General features: G+C 49.4%; 1 protein-coding gene across 3 annotated transcripts in view; it reads right to left on the reverse strand.

Moving 5' to 3' along the window:
• REEP1 (receptor accessory protein 1) overlaps window positions 1-26101 on the reverse strand; it is a 126205-nt gene that overhangs the window by 52224 nt on the left and 47880 nt on the right. For all 3 annotated transcript variants that reach the window (XM_084766920.1, XM_084766919.1, XM_084766918.1), the window contains exon 2: window positions 3910-3982. In XM_084766920.1, the coding sequence (XP_084623046.1) occupies window positions 3910-3982 (73 nt within the window). The remainder of the gene's footprint in view (window positions 1-3909; window positions 3983-26101) is intronic.

Below are 26101 nucleotides of genomic sequence, written 5' to 3' on the forward strand. Positions count from 1 at the left end.
GGAGGAGGCGCCCAGTCACCAGCTGAGCACGGGAATGGATGGAGCTGGATAATGAAGGATGCTGGAGTCACAGGAAAGCCCCAGGCTTTCTCCTGGACAGATGGGGTTATGAGATGCCGCAGCTGAGAATCATCCGGCACAGCCTCTCCATCAAGAAAATCCCTAGATCGAAATAGAATAGAGTTCTCAGGTGCACCTGGGTTGGGAACAGGAGGCATCAGTTGTTGGGGAGGAGAGAGGGAGAAAATACTGGGGAAATGACTGGAATTGGGGGTCATTTTGGTGGCAAGGTGGAAGCCTAGTACAACGGAAACTCTATGGAAATCTGCAAGAGTGACCCAGTGATGACTCGTGGTGATGTATGGGAGCCTGAGGTGACCATCTTCTGTACGGGAGCCTGAAGTGGCTGTCTTCTGTAGCCAGGCAAGGCCTCAGGGGGAGGGACTGAGACACAACCCAGCCACAAAACCTTCAAACTACAGTTTGTCTCGCCTAAGAGTGTTCCGGGACCAGAGCCTAGCAGAAATGATCATCAAAGAGACCAGAGCGACTTCATCCAACAACTGGTGGGAAAAGATGCAGAGTCCCACAGCCAAACACTATCCCGAGCTCAGGGAGTCCTGCCAAGGAGGGGGAGAAAGGATCAGAGGAACCAGAGGCCTCAGGGACACACATAGCCCATAGAATCCATCGAGAGGGACCCCCAGGAACTTGAGAGATCAGGGGACCTGTAGGGGGTCTGTCCTAGGTCCTCTGCATATATGTCATGGGTGAGCAACTTTGTGCTCTCATGGGACCCCGACAGTGGGAGCAGGGGCTGTCTCTGGCTCTTCTTTTCCTCCTTCTGTGTTGCTTTGTCCAGCCTTGGTGTGATGGGGTGTGCCTTGTCTTATCGTGCCTTGTTATGCAGTGTTTGGTTGACGTCCCTGGGAGGCCTGCTCTCTTCAGAGAGGAGGTGGAAGGGGGGTGGATCTTGTGAAGAAGGAGGTTGGGGTGGGTGAGGGTTGGGGGGCAGGGAAGGAAGGGGAAACTGTGGTTGGGATGTAATATATAAGAGAAAAAAAATTTTAAAGGAAAAAGAAAAAGAAAAAAAAATTCCCTAGATCAATTGGCCTGTGGCCATATCTATGGGAGTTCATCTTGATTGTTAATTGATGTAGGAGGGCCCAGCCCACTGTGGGCAGTACCATTCCCTGGGCCAGTGGTACTGGGCTCTGTAAGGAAGTTAGCTGAGACCAAGTGAGACATCACAACAGCTTTCTCCCTGGTTTCTGCTATGCTTCCGTGGATGAGTGAATTCCGTGGTCAGAGGCACTGCTGCATGACGAGCAAGGAGGCCTGCCTTTAAGATCCTGCCTGAGTTCCTCCTGCCCTTGCTTTTCTCAGTGACAGACGGGAATCTAGAAGTGTAGGACAAATTCTTTCCTCTGCAAGGTTGCTTTTGGTCAAAGTGTTTTCTTTTTTAAGGTGCATTTTTATTTTTTAATTCCTCTCTATCTCTCTGTCTGTCTCTCTGTCTGTCTCTATTCTCTCTCTCTCTCTCTCTCTCTCTCTCTCTCTCTCTCTCTCTCTCGTGTGTGTGTGTGTGTGTGTGTGTGTGTGTGTGTCTTCAGAGGACAGAAAGAGGCATCGGATCCCTAGAACTGGCTTTACAGGTGTTGTGAGCCACTCGATCTAGGTGCTGACATTGAACCCAGGTCCTCCTCCAGCAAGTGCTCTTCACCACTGAACCATCTCCGCAGCCCTAGTCAGAGCATTTCATCACAGCAACAGAAATAAAACCAAACAGACCACAAGAAGCAAGCACATTAACAGTCTAAGTGCATGTGTGACACTTACAACACTGAGGATGCTACAGCAGGTGTTCTGAGAGTATTGGGATATTGAACATATGCAACTCTGTGTGTGTGTGAGCCCGGGGGGGGGGGGGCAGGTCTCCCCTGGTGAGAGAGGGGGGCAGGTCTCCCCTGGTGAGGGGGGGGGGTTGGAGGCAGGCAAGTCTCCCCTGGTACTACCCAGCTCAGTCTCCCAATGCCATTTTTACCCAGAAACCTTCTAAGCTTGACTCTCGAGCTTTTCCCCATGGAGAAAACTGTGCACACAGCAGCCAACACAAACAGCTGCTGTGCTTGTCAGTTAGCTTTGCTCTAAATTAATGAACTGCCATTCTGGCCATACACCAGGCTCCTGTGAGTTTAGTCAGCACATAACAACTTACCAGGGTTTGATCTCTCCCAGCTGGCTCAGCCCCTGCTTTGCAGAGGATCAGCCTTGCCTCCCTCCCTGGCACAGCTGCTGAGCACCACAGGTGGGAAGGGGTCAGGGCGGGTAGGGCTGGAAGAAGCTGCCCATTGCTTTAGCCTGGGCTGTCAGTTGAGAACCAGGAGCCTCTGTGTTTGCAACTTCTCGGCTATTTATAGTGTGCACACCGAGCTGTCCTCACACATACCAGGGATGGGCCTCCAGGAGTTACCCATTCTGGGTCCCCTGCTAGGAGCAGCTGAAGCAAGTAGCTCTGGGAAACTGGGAGAAAAGGGAGCTGAGCTTTGGTTGAAGTCAACCTGGGGGTGTCCATCATAAAGACTTCTTGGAAAATCCATGAAAATAATGATCTTCAAGCTAGTTCTGAATTAATTCATACGTTTAAAGGAGTGTGTGTGTGTGTGTGTGTGTGTGTGCATGTGTGTGCCTGAGGTCAGAAGAGGGTGGTGGATCCCGTAAGCTGGAGTAACAGGTGGTTGTGAGCCCTCTAAAATGGGTGCTGGGATCTGAACTCTGGTCCTCTGTAACAGCAGCAAGTACTCTGTAACAGCAGCAAGTACTCTGTAACAGCAGCAAGTACTCTGTAACAGCAGCAAGTACTCTTAGCGACAGAGCCATCTCTCCATGCCTTGAATTATTTATTTCTTACCTACACCATCCCAGGACGACCAGAGCTAATGCTGGGAGCACTCAACATTAGTGACTGCAATCCTCTAAAGAGGGAGTCCTCCCTACCCCAAACTTGGTAAGCAACATCTTCTAAGTAAAAGAGGAAGAGGGGTTGTCACTACTCTGTTATTCAGAAGATGACCCGAGGCTCTTGGAGGTTTAAGCCACTTGTCTAGCATTTAAATTGCACTAATAAAATTTCAGAGCTAGGATTTGGCAATTCAGTCGCTTTATGACCAAACCCACATACTTTGCACTTTGACCCAGGCTAGTACCGTACAAGGGAAAGGACACTCATGTCTCATCCATCACTCAGCAAGTCTTGGTCAGTGGGGTGGCATAATAGGAGGTTCCCCAGGGATCACCAGGAATGATGCTGGTGGTACCCAAATCTCCCAACAGTAATTATGGCAATCCTCCACAACCAGTGAGTCCTCCTGATCCACTGCCATGTGCTCAGCTCTCTGTAAAGGGCTGCAGAGAGGTGATTACGACCACTTCCATTCTCAAAGAGCATACACACGGCAACAAGGCTTAAGCAGCGGGTGTTGGCAGGTAGACTGGAAGAGGGTTGCAACTGGACAGCCAGGAAACAATCCAGGTCAGACGCCTTCTCAGGCCTATGCACCGTCTCTCAGTGCCAGTCTGTGATCTGTGCTGTGAGGGTCTCCCACATGAACAAACTGAGGCTGAGAGAGAAGAAGTCACGCGTAGCCCCTGGCCTCCAGTTCCAGATACAATTTCCTCTCGGATACAAAATCCCCGGCTTTCCCCACTTCAACACTTAGGGTCTAGACAGAGGGTAGTTTTGGATGAAGACAGGACTTCTGAGAAGTCACATGAAAAGTTGGGCGATGGGAGGGTCCCTCCTGCCCCCAGAACCCACACCAAGGGGATATCTCCCTCTACCACTTCACACTCAGCCACTCACCCCATTAGCCACCTGCACCCCCCCACCAAATGAGAGGATTTACTTACGTATTCTTTAATGTCCTTGGACTTCACAGCCTTGTAGGAATAATATGCAGGATAAAGGGTGCCGAAGATAAGCCTGGAGAGGTGAGACAGGAAAATGGAGAGATGTGATTTCACCCACTCTGTTTGATAGAAACCACACAGCATCAGTTCCAGGGGGCTGTTCTCCAAGTCAGGGGTGTGAGTCCCCTAAAGGTTTCATGTTCACAGCTAGACTGTTGTTAGAAACACCTTCTCCGGAGACAGCCACCCACACTATGGATGACTCCTTGGGATGTTGATCCCCATTGGCAGCTCCACAAAGGCTATAATCATTGCATTTGACCTCAGCATCTTGCAGCCAGCATAAGCTTTTGTAATCCCAAATCTAATCAGGTCAACCTCTCCTCCCATCAGCATCCCTCCGCTCTGTCGTCACTTCCTTCTCCCTGCTCTTCAGATGCAAGTAAATATTACCCCAGCTGGCTGACTGTATTTCAGCTCTCACTGGGGTCAGTGATTAACTCTCAGACCTGCGTCTGAGACCCATCAGCAGTGGGAAGCTCCACCGCCCCTGTTCTCGCCACCTTACCTTTGCCAATGCTGCTTTCTTCTGGAATCTTCCCTACCCATCTGTCAGATCCCAACTCCCACCTGATTCCCTGGCTACCTCTCTGACCTCCCAGACTGGGTCAGCCTCAGCATCATGTACCGTATCAGGGTTCTTTTACGTTCAGCTGACGGCCACTGTAAATGGCCCGAGAGCTGAGAACACTTTTTGAGGGCGAGGGAGTACAGTGCCTCATTATTTGGTCCAGGCTGACCTCAACCCTAAGATCTTGGCTCAGCCTTCTGAGCATGGGGATTGCAGGCATGCAACACTATGCCAGAGAACAGGTGTTTTAAATATTACATTTATTCATTTGTGTATGTATTCCAACAGGTGCCATGGCACACATGTGGAAGCTGGAGGACAATCTGTGGGAGTCAGCATATTCATCCACAATGTGAGTCCCAGGGATTGAACTCAGGTCGTCAGGCTTGGCAGCAAGCACCTCTACACACCAGCCCAATACACAGAGTCTCACTATGTAGCCCTGACTGGTCTGCTAGTTTCCATGTGTACCAGGCTGGCCTCAAACTCAGACTTCCAGCTGCTTCTGCCTCCTGAGTTCTGCGATTAAAGGTGTGCACCACCACACACAGCCCAATGGGTATTTAAAAATGTACAAACAGAGTGTCAGACCTACAAGAGCCTCACACTTTTGATCAAATGGCAAAGCCACTTGCAACTGTCACCTCAATGCAAACTGACTGGGTACAAGAGTCACACAATGTCAGGTCTTACAGGAGCTAGAAAACTCAGACAGAACTTGGGGTTCCACTTAAGGAACCTGCCTTGTTAGAAAGGATACCATGCGGAAGATACCCAAAGCCAGTGCCCATTAGGTGTTTAGAAGTCGTATAGAGAAGAGATGCAATTAACCAAGAGGGGGCAGCTTTACCAGGAGCACCGTGACTGGGGGGACAATGTCCATGGAAACACAGAAGTAACAGAACCAGGTCAGTTCTGACATTGAAGATAAAGATGTGTGTGTGTGTGTGTGTGTGTGTGTGTGTGTACACACAAATGTCTGTGTCAAGTACTTTTACAAGCCTTATATATCTTAGACTACCCTGGTCAGGGAATCCTCCCTAACATATGGCCCCAAGTCTCAGATAGGCTGGTACTTGGTTGCCCAGGGTCTCATACTCATTAAAGAAGAGTAAAGCAGGGGCTAGAGACAGATGGACCAGCCTCTTTCAAGCTTGATTTCCTGTCACAATTGACAGAATGAGAGGTATAAGGAGCCAGGTAAGCAAGAAGAAGGACAAAATTAGGATGGCAGAGTAAAAGTAAGGATGGCAGTGGGAGGGAGGGAATTGAAGTGAGCATAGTGGTATGCTGGTGCTGATGCTGGGCATGGTGGGTGATGCTGGGCATGGTGCTGATGCTGGGCATGGTGCTGATGCTGAGCATAGTGGTGATACTAGGCATGGTGCTGATGCTGAGCATGGTGGTGATACTAGGCATGGTGCTGATGCTGGGCATGGTGCTGATGCTGGGCATGGTGCTGATGCTGGGCATGGTGCTGATGCTGGGCATGGTGGTGATTCTAGGCACAGTGCTGATGCTGGGCATAGGGCTAATGCTGAGCATGGTACTGATGCTGGGCATGGTGCTGATGGTGAGCATGGTGCTGACGCTGAGCATGGTGGTGATGCTGGGCATGGTGCTGGTGCTGAGCATGATGCTGATACTAGGCATGGTGCTGATGCTGGGCATGGTGCTGATGCTGAGCATGGTGCTGATGCTGGGTGTGGTACTGATGCTGGACATGGTGCTGATGCTGGCATGATGGGTGATGCTGGGCATGATGCTGATGCTGGGCATGGTGGGTGATGCTGGACATGGTGCTGATACTGGGTATGGTGGTGATGCTGGGCACGGTGGTGATTCTGGGCACGGTGCTGATGCTGGGCATGGGGCTGATGCTGAGCATGGGGCTGATGCTGGGCATGGTGCTGATGCTGAGCATGGTGGTGATGTGAGTATGGTGCTGATGCTGATGTTGGGCATGGTGGGTGATGCTGGGCATGGTGGTCATGTGGGCATGATGCTGATGCTGGGCATGGTGCTGATGCTGGGTGTGGTAGGGAATTACTAATTCTAGCACTTAAGAGGCAGAGTCAGGAAGATTGCTGCAAGTTGGAGGTCAGCCTGGCTTACAGAGTGTGTCTCAAGCCAGCGAGGGCAACACAGAAAGACCCTGTCTCAGAACACAAAGCAGGGCTGGAGAGACTGCGTCAAGTCTGATGACCTGAGCTTGATCCCAGGGACCCAAGTGACATGAGGAAAGAACTGACTCCTCCCTCTTGTCCTCTGACCTCTACACATGCACCACAATGCCCACATGCCCATCCCCACACACTAAATAAGTAAATAAACGTGATTTTGGAATAGGAAGGCGGGCCAAGGCGTGTGTAGCCTGCCTGAGGGGCCCCAGGCTCAGGTACAAGTGACCTTATGGAGAAGGTCTCTCCAACTACTCCATTCCTCTCTTGGTCTGTCCCACTCCTAAGGATTCTTGGGGATCAAAGGGTACTTCCTTCCTAGCTGAGGCCTTTTCCAGCCTTGTCACTGTACCTCCTGACCGCCCCCCCACCCCCACCCCTTACCCGGCTATCAGGCTCCTCTCCCTGTCCTGCCTACTGCACTGTCATAGCTCCCTGCACTTTCTCTTCCCTGTCTTTATCCAAAATATTTAGGCAGCCTCTCCAGGCTCTGTCTCTCCCACAAGATGGGGCATTCCTCAGAGCCAGGGTCCGCGCTTGCTTTTTTTGTAGCTGCATCTCTGTTCCTGGCATGGAAGGGAGTGCCCAGCAAAGATGTGTTCACAGCATCAAGTTCTAAACAGTGGAGACATCAAAGTCAGCACCTTCTAGGGGACACCTGTGACCTTGCACTGAGGTCAGGGCAGTGAGGTGCACACCAGACAGCACCAGGCTGAATCAGCAAGGCCCCAGGCACAATGCCAGCAGCTCTGGGGAAGTAAACATGCTGCTCCTTGGGCACAGATGCCATGGTTGTTAGCCACGTCTGCCAGGCTGGTTTCCGACCTCTTGTTCAGAGGCAGCATCACACAAGCAGTGGATGATGGAGCCAGAGGCCTATTGAGTGGCACATCCGTGAACTCCAGTGAGCTGCAACACCCCCTTAGTGGCCAGAGCTGAAAAGCTCAAGGGGTACCTAGCCAGGGAGGCCTGGGCTCCCTCAGACAACCTCTTAGGACATGAACCGGTAACCAGCATCTCTGCCTGGGACCTGTTTGGCAACAGAGGGTCCCTCCACGGACACATTCACATCTGAGACTCTACAGACCCGAAAACACTTCATCTCCCCAGGGAAGAGAGACCGGGACTAAAATGGCTCGTTCTCAAGAAGTAATGAGTAAAGCAGGTCTGAGCCGAAGGGGTTGGCATTTATGTCTGTTTAAACCATGAGCTATTCTGAGAAGATTTAGGCAGGGAGAATGCCAGGGGGGCACAAACCCGGGCCTCGTGCCTGCCAGCCAAAGGCTCTACTACTGAGCTACACACAGCCCAGCCCATATGCCTGCTGGAAACCAAATGCCTCCTACCAGGCCATCTTCCAGGGGCTCCCTCCTGCCCGGACCCCAGCCTCACAGCTGCCCCTCTCTGAGCCTCAGATTGGAGTCCTGGTGGTGGCCAGCTAGCCTCACCTGCCTGGCAGCTCTTTCTGATGCCCGCATCTCCTCTCAGTTCCACGGGTGTTTTGTGCCCCTTGACAGAATCCTTTTAGGATCCATCTCAAAAAACGCCACCCCAGTGAATCCTGCCCACTCCCCCCTCATCTCCACATGCTACCCTCTAGTGTTGATTAGTTTTTGAGACTGCATCTCATGAAGCCAAGACCTACGTATGCTCTGTAGCTAAGGATGACCCCCACTTCCTGAGCTTCCTGCTTCTACCTCCTGAGCGCTGGGAGTACTGGCTAGCATCCCCAGCCCGCTTGTGTGATGCTGGAATGAACTCAGGGCTTCATGAATGCTATTTGAGCTCTCTACCCACTGAGCTACATCTTCAGCCCAGATACCTTTTTTTTTTCTTTTTAAATCCTTCCACTTACCAGCTTAGTTTTATTCTTTAAAGATTTGCTCATTTTAATTTTTGTTTGTTTTTTTGAGACAGGGTTTCTCCATGTAGACTTGGCTGTCCTAGACTCACTTTGTAGACCAGGCTGGCCTCGAACTCACAGCGATCCGCCTGCCTCTGCCTCCGGAGTGCTGGGATTAAAGGCGTGCGCCACCATGCCAGGTGCTCATTTTAATTTTATCTGTGTGAGCCTACAGGTCTGATTGCATATTACTCATGTGACTGGTGCCTGTGGGTATCAGAAGAGGGAGTCAGATCTGCTGGGACTGGGGTTATGGATGGTTCTGAGCCACTGTTTGAGTCCTGGGACCTGGATCCTCTAAGTTTTCTTAACAGCCGAGCCATGGTTCCAGCTCCAGAAACACTTAGATTTTTGAGACAGGGTCTAGCTGCATAGTCCAGGCTGGTCCCAAAGCCATGCTCCTCTTGCCTGGGGGCGGGGGCACCCGGGAAGCAGAGGGAGCCAGAGAGAAGCCCAGAACAAGTCAGGAATGTACGGACATCCTCACCTTAACCCACCTCTTTCAACAAGGTTCCTCCCTGAATGTTCCCATCGCCTCCCAGTGATGCCGGCAAGTTATGAATCCATCAGTGGACTAACTCATTGATTAGGCCAGAGCCGTTACAATCCCTTCACTTTCCAATGATCAGATCCGCTAGCCAGGGACCCAGCTCTCAACCCATGAATCGTCCCATTCCAGGAGGCACGTCACAGTGTGGACACTGTGTAGCATCTTCTACTGTGTGATGGGGACCAGTTGGCAGCGCCGCACCAATTTCTACCTCTTCCTGCAGGTGTGAGACTCTAATGCTCCCTGTTCCTGTCAGAATGACTGCATCAGACTGAAACTCCCGCCAGTCTGATGGGTGTGAAATGGTACCCTTGTTGATGTTTCCTCAGATACATGTACTTCAACTTTTTAAGACGATCGCCCAAGGGAGCTGCTTAGCTGGCCGCTCACCGCCCTCTATATGGTCACCCTTCGAGTGATTTTTAAGGTCTTCTGAATTATGAGTATAGGTCTTGCCTCGGATGTGTGCACTGCAAACGCCTTCCCTAACACCAAATCTAGTAGATTGGCTCACCGTGTCTTTTGTTGTCCACAAGTTGGGAATTTTATAAAAATAAATACACAGATCTTTGATACTCGTTTTGGTCTATTTTTAAGAAGGACTGGTCACCTTTTCTTATAAAAGTTTTAAGCTTTTGAGGCCCCACACACAGCTCGGTTAGCAAAATGCTTGCTATAGAAGACCAAGACCGGGGCTTGGATGTGCAGCACCATGTAAAAGCCTGGGCTTGGGGGCTGGAGAGTCGTCTCCACAGTTGAGAATTCACATAGCTCTTGCAGAGAACCTGAACTCAGCCCCCAGACCCAGCCCAGGCGGTGCGCAGCTGCACATAACCGCAGCTCTAGAGGAGCTGATGCATGTGTTGGTACTTGAACCCATGCATGTATCCCACATCCTATTTATGCATGATATTTTTTTAATCTTTAAAAAAAATTAAAGCTGGACACAGCAGTGAACACCTGTAATTCAGTTGCTGAAGAGGCACAAGGAGAGCTGGATCAGAAAGTGCCAGGTTCTGTGAGAGGCTCTCTGTCAAAAACTAAGGTGGAGAGGGCCAGGGGAAGAGCTCTGGGCAGCACAGGTATGCACATACACACACACATGCAAACATATGTGCACACACAAAATGTGTGCAAACACGAAAACATGCACACACATGCACATAAATATGCACACGCATATAAACATGTACACACACTCATTTTAAATGCTTGATTTTCCACTACTAGATTTTAACTCATCTGGAATTTATTTTCTACGTGACATGAATTGGGGATTCAATGTTATTCTTTTCTGCTTGAACCCCAAATGTCTCTAGCGCGTTTGCTGAACCCTTTCCCATTGTTGTGCAGCACTGCCCTGTCAAATGTAAAGTTTCTGAAATGTTACAGTTTTATTTTTCAGCTCTCTGTTCTACTTTCTAACATGGTACCTTAATAATAACCATGAACTTGATAATCAAAGCTTTAAAAGAAATTCTGATAGTCTTAACTTTTTCCTGGGCTATTCTTGGCTCTTCATTTTTCTTTTTTTTAATAATTTATTTGTTTTATTTTATGAGCGTTACTTGTTTTGTCTGCATATATGTCTAGTGAAGGTGTCCCTGGAACTGGAGTTACAGACAGCTGTAAGCATCCATGTGCGCATGCTGGTAACTGAACCCAGGTCCTCTGGAAGAGCAGCCAGTGTCCTTATCTGCTGAGCCATCTCTCCAGTCTGGTTCTTTGTTTTTCTATGTAAGCTTACATTTGTTTGTTTGTTTGTTTATTTGAGGCAAGGTCTCACATAACTCAGACTGGCCTAGAAACTAACTCCTGATCCTCCTTCGTCACCTCTAGGGCGCGCGCGCGCGCGTGTGTGTGTGTGTGTAGGTCTAAGTCATAAAACTAGATAGAAAAGGGTACTATGAGAAGAAAAAGGTCTTAAGAGAGGATGGGAGAAGACAACAGAATGCATGTGACATGAAAGCGGAGTGGGGACTTTCTCAGGGCGGGGGTGGGGTGGGCAACAGGAAGGAGGTGGAGGCTGGGGAAGAGAGTAGGAGATCAACAGAACAGAAATTTATGAGGTGCTAGGAGGAAACACATTGGTTTGAATAGCCATCTAAAAGCTTAAAACGAACACTAAAGCTTTGGGTGGAATCCATACTCATTAGTGAGCTGTGGGTGCATACCTCCAAAAACGGAGAAAGGCGATTTGATGTCGGCCTCCACACTGAGATAACCAAGACATGATGACATCAGAAGTCCCCAGTGTAACACAGCTACGACTCACAGAAATCATGATGTCATAGTCCCAAGAGTCTCATACACAATACGAGACCAAGATGCTCCTATGAAACCCTGACTTTCCCACACCTCCACAGAGAACATCCTTGCTCACGAGGGCACCAGAAGCTTCTGCTAGGCAGAGCTGCCCACTGTGAGCATGACGCTTCCAGTTCCCTTGGCACAGAAAGCCACCTGGTCCTTGGTTGCTTTGGTCCCAACCCTTGGGCTTCTATTTACCCATCAAGACCTTCCTACAGGCTGGAGCAAGGAAGCAGGGAGCACAGCAGGCCTGGCTCCCCTGTGTATTTGGCTCTCCAGAGAATTCTTTGTTGAGTGTTTACTACACAGGAGAAACTATGCAAACTTTTCAACAAACAGAATTTCTAACCTTTATTGAAGACGAGTATCACTGTTTTTCTCCTAAGACAGGTGAAGCAAGAAAAATGTGGTGAATTTAAATAACTCAGTTTCACAATTAGGCAGGGCGCCAACGCCAGCCCAGGCCAGTATGACTCCACCACCCACCTCCTCACCACGATGAGGTACCTCCCTCCTGACTCCACACTGTATAACTCGGTACCTGCAAGTGGCCCCCAAGTTTAGGAAAGAGGAGGAGGAGAAAGAGAGGGAGAGTGTGGTGCTGGAGACATAACTCAATGGAGCACTGGCTGCTCTTGGAGAGGACATAGGTTTGGTCTCCGGCACCCACACTAGGTGGTTGACAATCCATAACTCAGCCGGGCGTGGTGGCGCACGCCTTTAATCCCAGCACTCGGGAGGCAGAGGCAGGCGGATCTCTGTGAGTTCGAGGCCAGCCTGGTCTACAAAGTGAGTCCAGACAACCCGTAGCTCTAGTTTGATGGGATCTGACATCTTCTTCCAGCTTCCTCTAGCACCTACACTTATGTGGCGCACATGCGTGCACACACACACACATACACACATACATGCTTGCATGTGTTGCCAACTATTTTTTACCAACCATCTTGTCTAGCACGAGTCTTCTTTGGCCCTGTGTTAAATGCTGACTTCCTGGCACTACACAGCATACAACTACAGTGTCTAAGCACATGAAGGGTCACCCAAGCGAGCTGAGCTCATCTTGGCAGGACAGAAAGAGGGCATGTCCTTCTTGGTGAGCGTGGTATGTGCTCCTGCCAGCCTCTTTCTGCAGCCCTCCTCCTCCTCCCAGAATGTTCCAAGTGCCTGCTCCTCTCTACAGATCCTGACCGACTAATGGACACACAGTTCTCCCTAGGCTAGCTCTGTCACACGCACTGTTCTGCCATCTGCTCCTCTGATCCGGGTGACAACCCCTAAGATGCCAAGACGACTGAATTCCTTTCCACATCCACAAAGGAAAACCCAAGCTTCAGAGTGAGGGGCGCCGCTGAGACCCACCCCCAGCCCTATAAGAAGGAAACCCAGGCCTCTTATCTCCAAATCATATGCAGCCTCTGAACACAGAGGGAGTTACTGCTCAGAGCTATGTTCATTGTGTCTAAAGGGAGAAAAAAGCTTTAAATTGGATTATGGAAATGCTCCCAAACCAATTTAGGAGAACACTAACCCAGAACGTCTGACGTAAGCAGGGACCAGCACTCTAACTTCTCAATTCCCGCAGTTAAACTACATAAGCCAACCCACCCACTCCTGCTCAAGGCTCAGAATAGCTTTTCATTTTTGTTTTGAAATCTAAATTGTAGGGAGCTCTGTTCTTAAGATGCTTGCTTGTTTGTGGGTAGAAAGGAGGCTGGGCTTGGACGGCAGGCCTGAGTTTGAATCCCGCTCAATGCCTAACTAGCTATGAGACTGGAAACTTGTCTCTTTGACTGTTTTGCATCCGTTTCCGTGACTACAATGGCAAGAACAAAGACTCAGAGCAGCCACTGTGGAAGCTAACCGAGGAGGCTGTGTACGACTCACAGCCGCTAGTTTCTTTCTCTATTATTTCCTCTCAGAAACAGTAATTTCAAATGCCAATTCTTTTAACCACAAAGCCCTTTTCATTCAACAATTAAATACTTACTGGGAAACGGTGCGGTGGGTAAAGGCACTTGTCCTATAAACCTGACAACTTAAGGTCCTCCCTGCAACGTGAGATGTGGTGGTGTGGCATGTGCAGTCCCAGCATGCCTGCTGTGAGATGGGCTAGAAGCACAGGGGCCAGGTAACCTACAAATACACAGCACAGGAGGGAGGGAGCTGACTTTGAAAAGTTATCCTATAACCTTCACATAAGCATCATGGCATAAACACTCACACACACACACACACACACACACACACACACACACACACTCCTGCATATAGATGTCTACACACACACTCCTGCATATAGATGTCTACACACACACATACACACACACTCCTGCATACATAGATGGCTGCATGCACAGATGCCTACATATTCTCTCTCTCTCTCTCTCTCTCTCTCTCTCTCTCTCTCTCTCTCTCTCTCTCTCTCTCTCTCCTGCATACACAGATGTGCACACCACACACTCCTGCATACACAGATGCCCCCCCACATTCCTGCATGCATAGATGCCTACACACACACACACACACACACACACACACACACACACACACACCTACCTGCACAAATAAATGCACAATGTTAAAAAAAAAGGTAAAGAAAAAAATAAAGCACTGTGTCCTGGGTCCCCTACAGGGAAATCATCCAGCAAACAGATAGTTATATAAATAGCTAATAAAAATCAGCATGGTGAGTCCTGCCAGGTCTGTTTTTGTTTTTAGCTTAGTTTTTTAGACAGGGTCTCATGCAGTAGCCCGGGCTTGTCTGGAACTCACTATGTGGCCCAGGTTGGCTGTGAATTCACAGTAGTCCTCCTGCCTTGGCCACCTGAGTGCTGGGATTACAGACGTGAGTCTCCACATCCTCCTGGGTCTATTTTGAAGTACAGAACACATTCTCTTTGAGGGACAGCTCTATGGCTGCTGAGATCCCAGCCCATTTCCCTTCCAAGATCTGAGAGCCAGCAATGTCCCCTGGTTTGGAGGAAGTGTGGTCCTCGGCTAAAAGGACCACGGCTGTTTACTTCTGCAGACTTCCTTTAAAGGCCTCACTACGTATATGTTTGGGGAAAGAGAAAAACTGATGGGATCCTGTCTGTACCCTTAAAGGGGCAGGGGAACTTTGGGGAGCTCTCTAAACTGGACTTATGGTTTGAATAGGTATGGCCTCCCACAGACTCCTGTGTTTGGATGCCTGGCCCATAGCCAATGGCATAATTAGGAGGTAGGCCTTGTTGGAGTAGGTGTGGGCTTGTTGGAGGAAGTGTGTCACTGTGGGGGTGGGGTTTGAGGTCGCCTATGCTCAAGCCACTCCCAGTGTGGCTCACAGTCTCCTTCTGCTGCCTGTGGATCCAGATGTAGAACTCTCAGCTCCTTCTCCAGCACCATGTCTGCCCACATGCCGCCATGCTTTCCACTATGATGATAACGGACTGAACCTCTGACCTGTAAGCCAGCTCCAAATTAAATGTTTTCTTTTTATAAGAGTTGCCATGGTCTTCGCAGTAATAAAACCCTAAGACAACTTGTGAGGTCCAAGTCAGCAGATCTCTGTGGGGCTTTCTTGGTGTTTATCTGCTCAGCTTGTGTCCTCACGGCTCCACCCAACAGGTGCTCGGGTCTGACCACCTTTCAGGTCTGCACCATATGCATGAGCCAGTCTGGAGGAAAGAGCCAAGGGGCTGACTTTAAGGACAGCCATGGAACAGGACAAACCGTACGGATGTCCACCGCAGGTGCTGGCAGACAGTGATACCCACAGCAGTCACGTAAGGGGGGCTACCAACACAGGAGGCAACTAAGTCTTCAGAAGGCTAAAGTCATCCACTTACTCACTCGTTCATCCAACAGACACTTAACCACTCCCCACTATGTCACGTCTAACGACAAGGTCATAGGGAAGTGGGTGAGCCGGCTTCAAACAACCTGCCTGATTTCAAACTGCTCTTTCCAGTCCCATCTGATACTTCAAAAAGAGCAGGCTCAGGCTGGGGAGCAGGGAGCCCAACCTACATGTCTACAGACCGAGAGCCACGGGCCCAAGTGTCTTCTCCATGCCTCGGCTCTGAACTCCCTGAGGGCTGGGCCCTCCCCATCTCAGCACCACGAGTGCTGGGCATGGAGGGGCAACGCACAGCATGGATGAAATGCAAACACACAGAGCAGCATGAGAGAAGCCGACTCTCAAAAGATCATGTGGTACAGGCCGACTGATAATGTCTTATTTTATACTGCAGGTTGATTGATAATGTCTTGGTTTATACTGGAAAAAAAAAGGCAAAGACACAGAGATGAAAAACACACGACATGCGAAAGCCTGGGGATGGATTGGGTTAAAGCTGTCTTTTGCAAGTCAACTAGCCTGCTTTTCTTTATACTGCATGGCAGCTCAGTGAGTGTATGCATTTGCCAGAGCTCATGGAACTGTACAGCAAAATTTAAAAATTAAAAAAAAAAAAGAGTCACTTCACTATGTACAAGTTATACCACATTTTCCAAAAGGTAGAAGGCTAGGGATACAGGCAGGAGTGGCTGAAACTCCCGGTGCCTCACAGCATGGGGTCCAGGAGAGGATCCCAGCAGTGTGTCCGCCAAAACGCTGCTGACCTGGGGATGGGAACACGGCTCAGCGGTACAGCACCTGCTTACCAGGAGCAAAGCGCTAGGTTCCATATCTAGTACTGCCGCCGAACAAACCACCAAACAGCAAATAGTAATGGTTTTTAAAAAAACCTTTATGCCCAAGGCTAGAGAGATGGCTCAGAGCTTAAGAACACTTGCTGATCTTCGAAAGGACCTGAGTTTGGTTCTCAGCACCTGTGCAGTGGCTCATACCCATCTGGCTCCAGCTCTTGGGAATCCAGTCCCTTCTTCTGACCTCTTTGGGTCCCACACATATGTGGCATGCACACACATACATGAGAAGGAAAATAATTCAGGCCCCAGAAAATTGAGCTCATAAAACCATGAATGTAAATAATCTAAGGAAAAAAAAAAAAAGAATAGACAGAGTCCTGCCAAGGAGCTGGACTCAAGTGGGATCCTGAAGAAAGGCAGAGAGGTGACCAGTGTGGAACCAGCGTGGACGGCAGCAGAGGTCCCCCGTGCGAGCCATCAGCACACAGCCAGCGTGGACAGCAGCAGAGGTCCCCAGTGCGAGCCATCAGCACATGGCCAGCGTGGACAGCAGCAGAGGTCCCCAGTGCGAGCCATCAGCACACGGCCAGCCTGGACGGCAGCAGAGGTCCCCCGTGCGAGCCATCAGCACACGGCCAGCCTGGACGGCAGCAGAGGTCCCCCGTGCGAGCCATCAGCACACGGCCAGCCTGGACGGCAGCAGAGGTCCCCCGTGCGAGCCATCAGCACATGGCCAGCCTGGACGGCAGCAGTGGTCCCCCATGCGAGCCATCAGCACATGACCACTAGGAACTGGTGTGCCCACCTGTTGTAACACTTACTCTCCAGCCAACAATACATACCAAGCCATGTGCTCTTCCACCATGCCAAGTCATGCTAGGCCGATGTAAGGGGAGGTACGTATTCTAAAAGCAGCGAAAGCAATGTAAGCAGTGTTTGGCACTGTTCTGGCTCCAGCACGGCAGAGCTGGAGGAATGCTTCTGCCTTATGAACCCTGAGCTCCCATGTTTTATGCCGACTTTCAGCTTCCCTTGCAGCAAGTTTCATCCACCAATCAGACACATCTGCCCAGGTATGAATCCCGCCCTTCTGTCTCCTCGCTCCCTATGCCTTTGAGCCTATGACATAATGTGAAAACACTGCAAAGTGAGGCTAGTTTGATCTGACGGGTTCCATTGCTGAATTCCTCTTCTGTTAACATTGGTACATGTCTGTAAGCCCATTGCTCAGGCGGCTGAGGCAGGGGACCATGAGTTGGAAGTCAGCTTGCACTACATAGCAAGATTTCCTCTCAGAATCACCAGCGTCGTAACCATCATCATCATCATCATCCAAGTCAAGAGAGTAGCATGCAGTTCACCCCCCCCCCCAAATGGTCCTCACAGAGATAGTTTCACACCTGTGTTTACAGCAACACACTTCACAAGAATGGAAGCAATCCAAATGTGCACCAATGGATAAATGAGGAAGCAAACTTTGGAATATGTGTGGAGGGTGTGAATGTATTCAGCCTTCAAAGGGAAGGGAATTCAGACACAAGCTACAGCCAAGAGGATATTACACTAAGTGAAATAAGCCAATCAGAAAAGGTAGATCCCCAGTGAGTCCATCTATAAGACTTATCAGAACTGTCCACCGTTTACCTAAATAAGTTAAATTCACAGAAAGCAAACAACAAATGAAATGCAAACAATACAAGCAGTGGGAAAAGATTGACAAGTGTAGAGAGTTTTTTTAACGTCCAATCTCACAAGGGGCAACATTCTGCTGAGTGCTTGAACAGCAATGTAACTGTGTGTCATTAGCTTGAGTGCAAGCTCAGAGGCAATACAAATATTTTTAAGTGGGTTCAGAAGGAAAGTTTTCAGAAGGAAAGACAGCTGTGATTGAGCTTCAGTCAGAAGTTATCCAGTAAACATGCTCCTGTTGGGGCTGAGGGTGTGGCTTAGTGGTTCAATATGTGTTTGGCATGCACAAGGCCAATGTCTAGTACAAAAGAGAGAGAGAGAGAGAGAGAGAGAGAGAGAGAGAGAGAGAGAGAGAGAGAGAGAGAGAGAAAGAGATGGGGAGGATATGTTTCAACTAGAAAAAGTGTTTTTGAAACAGGATCTCTTGTATTTCGGGCTGGTTGGGGTCCAGATCACTATGTAGCCAAGAATGGCCTTGATTTTCTGATCCTCTGGCCTCTACCTCCCAGGTGCCAGGGTATTTACTACTAAGACTGGTTTACGTGGCTCTGGGGATTGAACCCAGGGCTTCAAGCATGCTAGGCAAGGACTCTACAAGCCAAGATATATCCCTAGCCCAACGTGTTCCTACTGACATCTTAAATATTTATTTGATGTTTTAATATTATATATTATTATATATACATAGACACACACACACACTCACACACACACACACACATATATTGTGTGTGAGTCAGAGAGAGACAGGGAGGGAGGGAGGGCACATCACTGTGCACACATAGATGTGAGACAGCAACTTTTGGGAGTCACTTCTCTCCTTGCACTGCGGGTCCTTGAATTAAACGCAGACCATCAGGCTTGCAGGGCAAGTACTCTCATCCACTGAATGGAACCGTCCTCCTGGCTCACACTTTCTTCCTCTCTCCTTTTAATGAAACAGTTGTTGTTTATTAAGAGACGAAAAGTGCTTGGGAAGAAAGTAAAACATCCGAGAACAGGGGTGTGGGCTTCTCCGAGAAGGACCAGCTGAATGCTTCTGTTTTATATGAGGGGCAGCCAACAAAAGCTGGAAACTAAGTCTCACCTGCTCTTGGGAAGACAAAGATCCTGTGAAAGGGGGATGCTTGGCTCACGTCCAGCACGCCACTCTCATTAGGCCACAGACTCCCAGGAAAAGAAAGCCAGCTGGAAACCCGCCAGGTTCCTTCAGTGAACAAAACTGAAAATCTGAGGTGACCTCCCGGCATGTCTTAATTATGAGTGATTGCAAGAAGAGTCCGCAAGCAAGCACAGCCGAGGGTGGAGGCTAAGAATCCTCCAGAACGCTCCCTCCAGGCAGCAGGGTGCACTGGGGTGAGAACAAGGCACAGGCAACTCCTGCAGGTGATGCAGGCCTCCCCGAGGTCTGCTGGAGCAAGAGGACCTCTTCATGCAGGCTGCATAAGGCACCCAGCCCCGTGTTTCTGGATAACAGAGATATTATGCTTTGAAGGACAGTTGTATTTTTAGGATTATTTTATCTTGTGTGTGTGTGTGTGTGTGTGTGTGTGTGTGTGTGTGTGTGTATGTGTGTATGTGTGTATGTGTGTATGTGTGTGTGTTGGAGCTGGAGGTACAGGTGGTTGTGAACCATCAGACAAGGATGCTGGGTACTCAGCTTCAGTCCTCTGCAAGAGTGGCAAATGCTCTCAACATCTGTGCCATCTCCCCAGCCCCAGAGGGCAAGTCTTTACCGTAGAATACTGCCCAATGATCAGATGGGGAGGTTACACTACGAACAACAAGCAGCTGGCTTCGCTTAGACAATAAAGCAAGCACCACAGGTGAGACTTATTCTTTAACGACTGTGCTACTTGTTTTGGAAAGAATGAATGCGATTAGGTTTCTACAAAGGGGAGATAAAAATCGGGCAAGATATCAAAAAGAGAGCTTTGGAGTGGGGGGGGGGGTAGAGAGATGGCTTAGCAGCTAAGGGCACTCTTTGCTTTTGCTGAGGACCTGGGTTCGATTTCCAGCACATAGCGGTTCGCAGCCCCCCGTAACTCCATTCCAGGGGACCCAATGCCCGCTGCCGCCCTTTGAGGGCATCAAGCACGTATGTGGCACACTTACACACATTCAGGCAAGACATTCACACATAAGACAAAAGGACTAAATCTAATTGAGAAGTTGGCTTTGGAGGGCTGGAGAGATGGCTCAGGAGGTTAAGAGCACCATCTGTTCTTCCGAAGGTTCCCAAGTTCAATTCCCAGCAACCACCTGGTGGCTCACAACCACCTGTAATGAGATCTGGTGCCTTCTTGCGGTGGGCAGGCACACGTGTGGGCAGAATACAGTATAAATAATAAATAAATCTTAAAAAAAGTTGGCTTTGGAAATCTAAGGAGTCTTATTTGTTCCAGAATGCAACAAGTGAGCCCCTTAGTGGCCATGGCTATGGGTTGGCACAAGGGACAATCCAAGAGAAGGATGCTTTACTATTGTGGTGGTTGCCTTTTTCAACTTGACACAAGCCACAATCCCTTGGGAAGACAGTCTCAGACGAGGGCCTGTGAGCAGGGCTGGGGGCTGCAGGTTGACTTCACTATGTTAACTGATGTGGTAAGACCCTGCCTAAAAAGGGTGCTGCCATTCCTTAGGGTCAGGGACTGAATAAGAGAAGAGAAAGCAAGCTGAGCACCTGAGACACACACTCACTCCTTTTTATCTCTGCTCTTGACTGTGGGTGTGACTAGCTGTCTCAAGCTCCTGCCTTGACTTCTGGAACGGACTGTAATGTGGATTTGCAGCCAAGTAAGCCGTTTCTCCCCTAACCCTGCTTCCTGTCACAGTGACAGGAACCAGGATGTCACCCAAGGAAGCAACACCAAGAAGGAAACCTTCACACTTGGCAGGAGCCACACGCTGAAGAGTGTGTGAGCTTCATCCTAACTGGGGAGCTCCTGAACCACAGGCCGCACTGTCAGAGGCTGGATGCTGGGCTGGGCTGCTGACCAGATGCCAGTTCTTTGACAGGCCCCAGGAGGAGTCTCTCTCATCATAACTCCCCTGCAAAATAGGCTGTACCCACCGCAGGGTGGAAGGGGTATATGGAATAATATCTAAAAAAAAAAAAGCGCAAAACCAGCTTGAAAATCGAAATGTTACAAGGTTTTGGGAAACTGTTTCCCATGAGGGCAACTCCACGGTTGGTATGACACCAGGGAGTGTGTCATGGGACACTTATTTGACCAGTCCTGAGTAGGACTGGTTGATTGGTCAAGCCCTTCTACCTGCAGGATTTACAACTTCTCATAGCTGGGAGACCAAGGCCAGCACAGCCACTGCCAGCAAGACAGATTCTCTTTGGGGGACAGGACAGGAAGGAAAACACATTTCCAATTTGTGTGTGTCTGCAGTCATGGGAGCGGACTGCTGTCTCTTGTGCCTGGTTTATTGATTCTGGGTATGTGCCATCAAGAAAGAGTCTGTAAGGGTCTTAGAGGACACCTGAGGCCCAGTCTGGCTTCCTCTCAGATAAAGAGAGAAACAACCAGAAAGGCCACCCAAGCCCTCTTTTGTTGCGAGGGTTTGACCCAAGAAGGCCCTTCTACAGTTTGGACAAAACTTCAGTGCCACTGAGGGTCCCCACTTTCTAGTCTGGGCTGAGGTGTCACGGCAACACCCGAGTGTAACTGAAGAAGCCCCCAGCCTCTAGATTCTCCACAGAGCTTGGATTAATAGCTCTGGGGTGCTGAGGTGCCCTAATAGCTCTGAGGTGCCCACAGTGGGGACCGGTGAGCCGAGGTGGGGGGCGGCCCAGTGGGAGCGGGGAGAGCTGGCTCGTGGGGGATGGTGATTTTTCAGAAACAGTGTTTGGAGGTCAGGAAGCAGGCTCCCAGGAACGGAAGGGGAGGTGAGGCACGGGAGGAAGACAATAGGGTGGGGGTGGCCGAGCTGAAGACTGGTTCTGGGCTCAGCTCTGATCTGAGTAGAAGGTGACCTTGAACTCATTCTCATTCATTTACCCAGGAAACTCCCCGCGCCGCCCCCCCCCCCGCGCTTTCTGCAGATCTGAACACCAATCTGAATGTTCCAAAATCTTTAAGTTTTGAGCACCTATATATGTGCCTAAGTGAAAAATTCTACCTAACTTCATGCAGCGAGTTGCAGTCAAAACACAGCTGCACTAATATTGTATAAGATTACCTCCAGTGTACATGATTAAGGTGCATACAAAACAAAAATGAAAATAAAAAAAGTCACTATATATTTATTATTAATGTGTATGTATGTATATATGTATGTATGTATGCCTGTACGCATGTATGAATGATGTCTTTGTGTGATACTGAGTGCAGAGCCTGACTTCCGTAGTTGGCTGTTTCTGTCCACTGTGGGTTCTGGGGATCAAACAACTCGGGTCCTCAGGCCTGGACAGCTGGACCTTTTTACCTGCTATGCCATCTTTCTCACTCACCCCAAAACGAATTCCATTCTTTCTTTTTTTCTTCTCCTGTTTTCTTTCTTTCTCTTCTCCTTCCTCCTCCTCCTCCTTCAAGAGTTTAGAAGTGCAGGTTTATGAGAGGTAGCTCTCAGCAGGTTCCCTGGTTCCTGGCCAGGGAAGTAGCCACGCAGAGGAAGAAAGAAAGGGGAGGGCAGAGAGAAAGTGCTCAAGAGAGGAGAGGGAATGCAGAAGGAGAGGGGGGGGAGAGGAAGGGAGAGAGGGAGAATAGGAGAGGAGGAGGAGGGGAGGGGAGGAAGGCGAGGAGAGGGAGAGAAAGGGGGGAGTGCAAGGGAACCAAAAATTCTTCCCCTGTTTTCTTGAGACAAGAGTCTCACACAATCGAGGCTGGTGCTGAACTTGCTGTACAGGTGAGTGTGACTGAGCTGCTGATCCTCCTGCCTCAACTTCTCACAGGCTGGGATCATGGGCGTGTGCAACTATGGCCATCCCAAAGATGACTTTGTGTTGCAACTTGGGTTCTACCCACAAGAGATATTTTGTGTGTGTGTGTGTGTGTGTGTGTGTGTGTGTGTGTGTGTGTGTGTGTTTGCGTGCATTCCTGGTCCCCAAACTTTCAGATAAGGACACTAACACACCGGGTACTGGTGTGTCCTCCTCTGCCACCTCAGGCACTCACACTCTCGCTTTCGTGTGACATGGGCTAGCCCTTTGTTCTGTAAGGTTCTGTCTTCCCTGAAGGACATCACTGAGCACGACTGAGTCACATCTGTTCTGCATCCTGAGGTAGTGGGATGATGGTGGCAGGCACCCAAACAATGACGCAGCCAAGCAAAGCTTCTATAGGGCTTCTATAGGAATAGTCATGGGTAGCTGGCCTTTGCTAGGGTATATTCCTGGAAGTCGCAGTAGGAAGTAAAATGGCTTAAAAGCGTTTTGTTTTGTTTTGCTTTGTTGTTTTTCCTGCATCTCTTTGTCCCAGCAGATGGAAACCCGGGTCAGCGAGGCAGAGTGCTGACATTGCTTTCCTTTGGATGGTGGAAACAAAGAGTGGACGACAGGAAAGTAGGAGCATGTTTTATCTCTGTGAGCAGGCAGAGGGCAAGGAAGCAAGACAGAATAACGAGAACAGGCAGCTTTTATTTTTGTTGTTGTTGTTTTCGAGACCGTGTCTCTCTTGTATGTCGCTCTGGCTGTCCTGGAACTTGCTCTGTAGACTAGGCTGGCTTCGAACTCACAGTGAGAATACTGATACGCTGGCTATGTGCCTCAATACAAGGGTGTCAATAAAACTAGTGCACGTGTCCCTCCAACACAGCATGCTCAGATAGCCCAAGTATATGCTGTGACCGTGGCCATAGGTGCCCTGAAGGTCATCTAGTCCACGCAGCAGCAGCTCATGGTCCTCTGTGATGCCGTTCCATTCCTGCACCTGCACAGACAGGACCCGGCAGCCACCAAGGCAAGTTTGGCCCACAGGGGCCACTCCAAGCATCCTGTCACTGAGCTGCATCCCCACTCTTTTCCACTCCTTGTATCACTAAGTTGTCCAGGATGGCCTCAGCCAAGGGGCTATGTATTTTCCATCCACTCCTTGGTCCACTCCTTGGTCCAGTCCAAATTCTACCTCTTGATCCAAGCTCCTCTCCTCTCTCTCCTATCCCAGAGGAGATCTGAGATCATCAAGGCCAGGAAATGTGTGACATCTGTACAGCTGTTCTCTCTGAAGCTCCACCCCAGGGGCTGCTCCCAGGGGCAGCCCCACAGATAGCAGCAGACACCACCTCATCTGGCCGGGAGGAACGCAGCCCGTCCTCTGCAGATAATGAAGTGAAGCGGCCTTCCCCCCAGCTCCTGCCAGAGCAAAGCAGCCCCTTGAGTGCTGGGCAGTATGTGGGCTTTGGAGGGAAGGCACTGTCTTCATTCCTACCAGGTATTGGTTTTATGACCTTAAGTTAATTTAAACTTCTCTGTTTCAATTTCTTCACCTACAAAAAAAAGAAAAAAAAAAAGCCCACAGCAACCCTCATCTCACAGATTAACAACAAAAAACAAAACAACAACAACAACAAAAAAACCCAAAACAAAACCAAAAAAATAGAGAGACTTAAAGAGACCAGCATGGTGGCACTCTCCAGGGGGAACCCTCTCATCTCACCTTTCTCAATTAAAATTCCTAATTCATGATTTACCTTTATTTATTTTGGATTTGGGTTGCTGCTGTTTTGGGAGAAGGCCACACTCTGTAGCCCAGGCTGAACTAGAACTCACTATGTAGCTCAAATGGGCCCCAAACCACAGGCGATCCCCTTGCCTCAGCCCCAGCCTAATTCATATTTAAGATATAGTGGTGATATTTGTTTTAATGAGCGCTGGAGATAACGGCTCGGCGGGTAAAATGCTTGTTATGCCAGTACAAGGATCTGTGTTCGGATCCCTAGCACCCACCTAAATGCCAGGTGGATATGGTAGCCCACGGATGCCAGCACAGGTAGGCAGAGACCAGGACTCCCCAGGGTTACCTAAGTCAGCCCTATTGGTTAGCTCTGGAGTCAAGTGAGAAACCGGCCTCAATATACAGGGCGGAAAGTGATGGAGGAAGGCATCCAGTGTCAACCTCTGGTCTCTGCACACACACATTCACACATGCACACATGCGCACACACACACACATTCACACACATATATAATCCCCCTCAATAATTTAGGGGGGAAATCCTCACTATATCCAGTCATCTAAAAAATAGAAACTTAATTAGGACTCATTTTATTTTTCTTTTCAAAGTGTTGCCTGTGCATCATTGATTCATAAATGTCCCTGCCCGCAAATCAGCAGAACTTGCTTAGTCCTTCCACAGATGTGTAGGTCCCAGAGGCTACAAGTTCAGTTCTCTGGCACTCACAGGCAGATGACTCATCTAAGCTGCGTTCTATGCAGATGAACATGCAGCGTGATTCCCGCAACTGAGATGGCCATGGCAGCGATGGCGGCTCAGCCACACTCCAGTTTCCTTTTACCCAAGAGGTTTCCTAGAACCCGCCTGGCTTCCAGAACCCAGGTTCTGAGCTCCTCAGAAATCAATGTGTGACGAATAGAGTATGGCCTGGAACACTGAGCCCAGGGGTCAGTGCCGGCTTCCTTCCTTCCCTGCTCCTTCCCTGCCCCCTGGAGAGCTGGGCACTTTTCCAGAAGGCTCCATTTCCCAGAATGCCATGGAAAAGAGCAGCTGGCTTTGTCACTGAAGGCCAGACTCCTGTTCCCAGGATTGTAGCATGACAGGTCTCTCTCTCAGCCCTAGCCTTTATCAAAATAAAAGCTCCCCAAAAAGTTTCCTCCAAATTGAAACCATCGTCAATAAGAAGGCCAGTGGTGCTATGGTTTTGTTTGGTTTTGACCCATGGCCTCTAACTCACTCCCCCCATTAGGGTTTCATAATTTTTTAAAATTTAAATTAATTTTAATTTTATTTTATTTTATTACTTTATTCATATTACATCTCAGTGGTTATCCCATCCCTTGTATCCTCCCATTCCTCCCTCCCTCCCATTTTCCCCTTACTCCCCTCCCCTATGACTGTGACTGAGGGGGACCTCCTCCCCCTGTATATGCTCATAGGGTATCAAGTCTCTTCTTGGTTTAAAATTTAAATTTAACTTAATTAGTAGTGTGTATGTGTGTGTGTGTGGTTTTGTGTGTGTGTGTGTGTGTGTGTGTGTGTGTGTGTGTGTGGTTTGTGTGTGTAGTGTGATGTGTGTGTGTGTGTGTGGTGTGTGTGTGTGTGTGTGGTTTGTGTGTATGGTGTGTGTGTGGTTTGTGTGTGTGTGGTGTGTGTGTGTGTGTGTGTGT

This window comes from Acomys minous (genome assembly GCF_964271855.1).
Source record: "Acomys minous genome assembly, chromosome: 17".
Taxonomy (NCBI): domain Eukaryota; kingdom Metazoa; phylum Chordata; class Mammalia; order Rodentia; family Muridae; genus Acomys; species Acomys minous.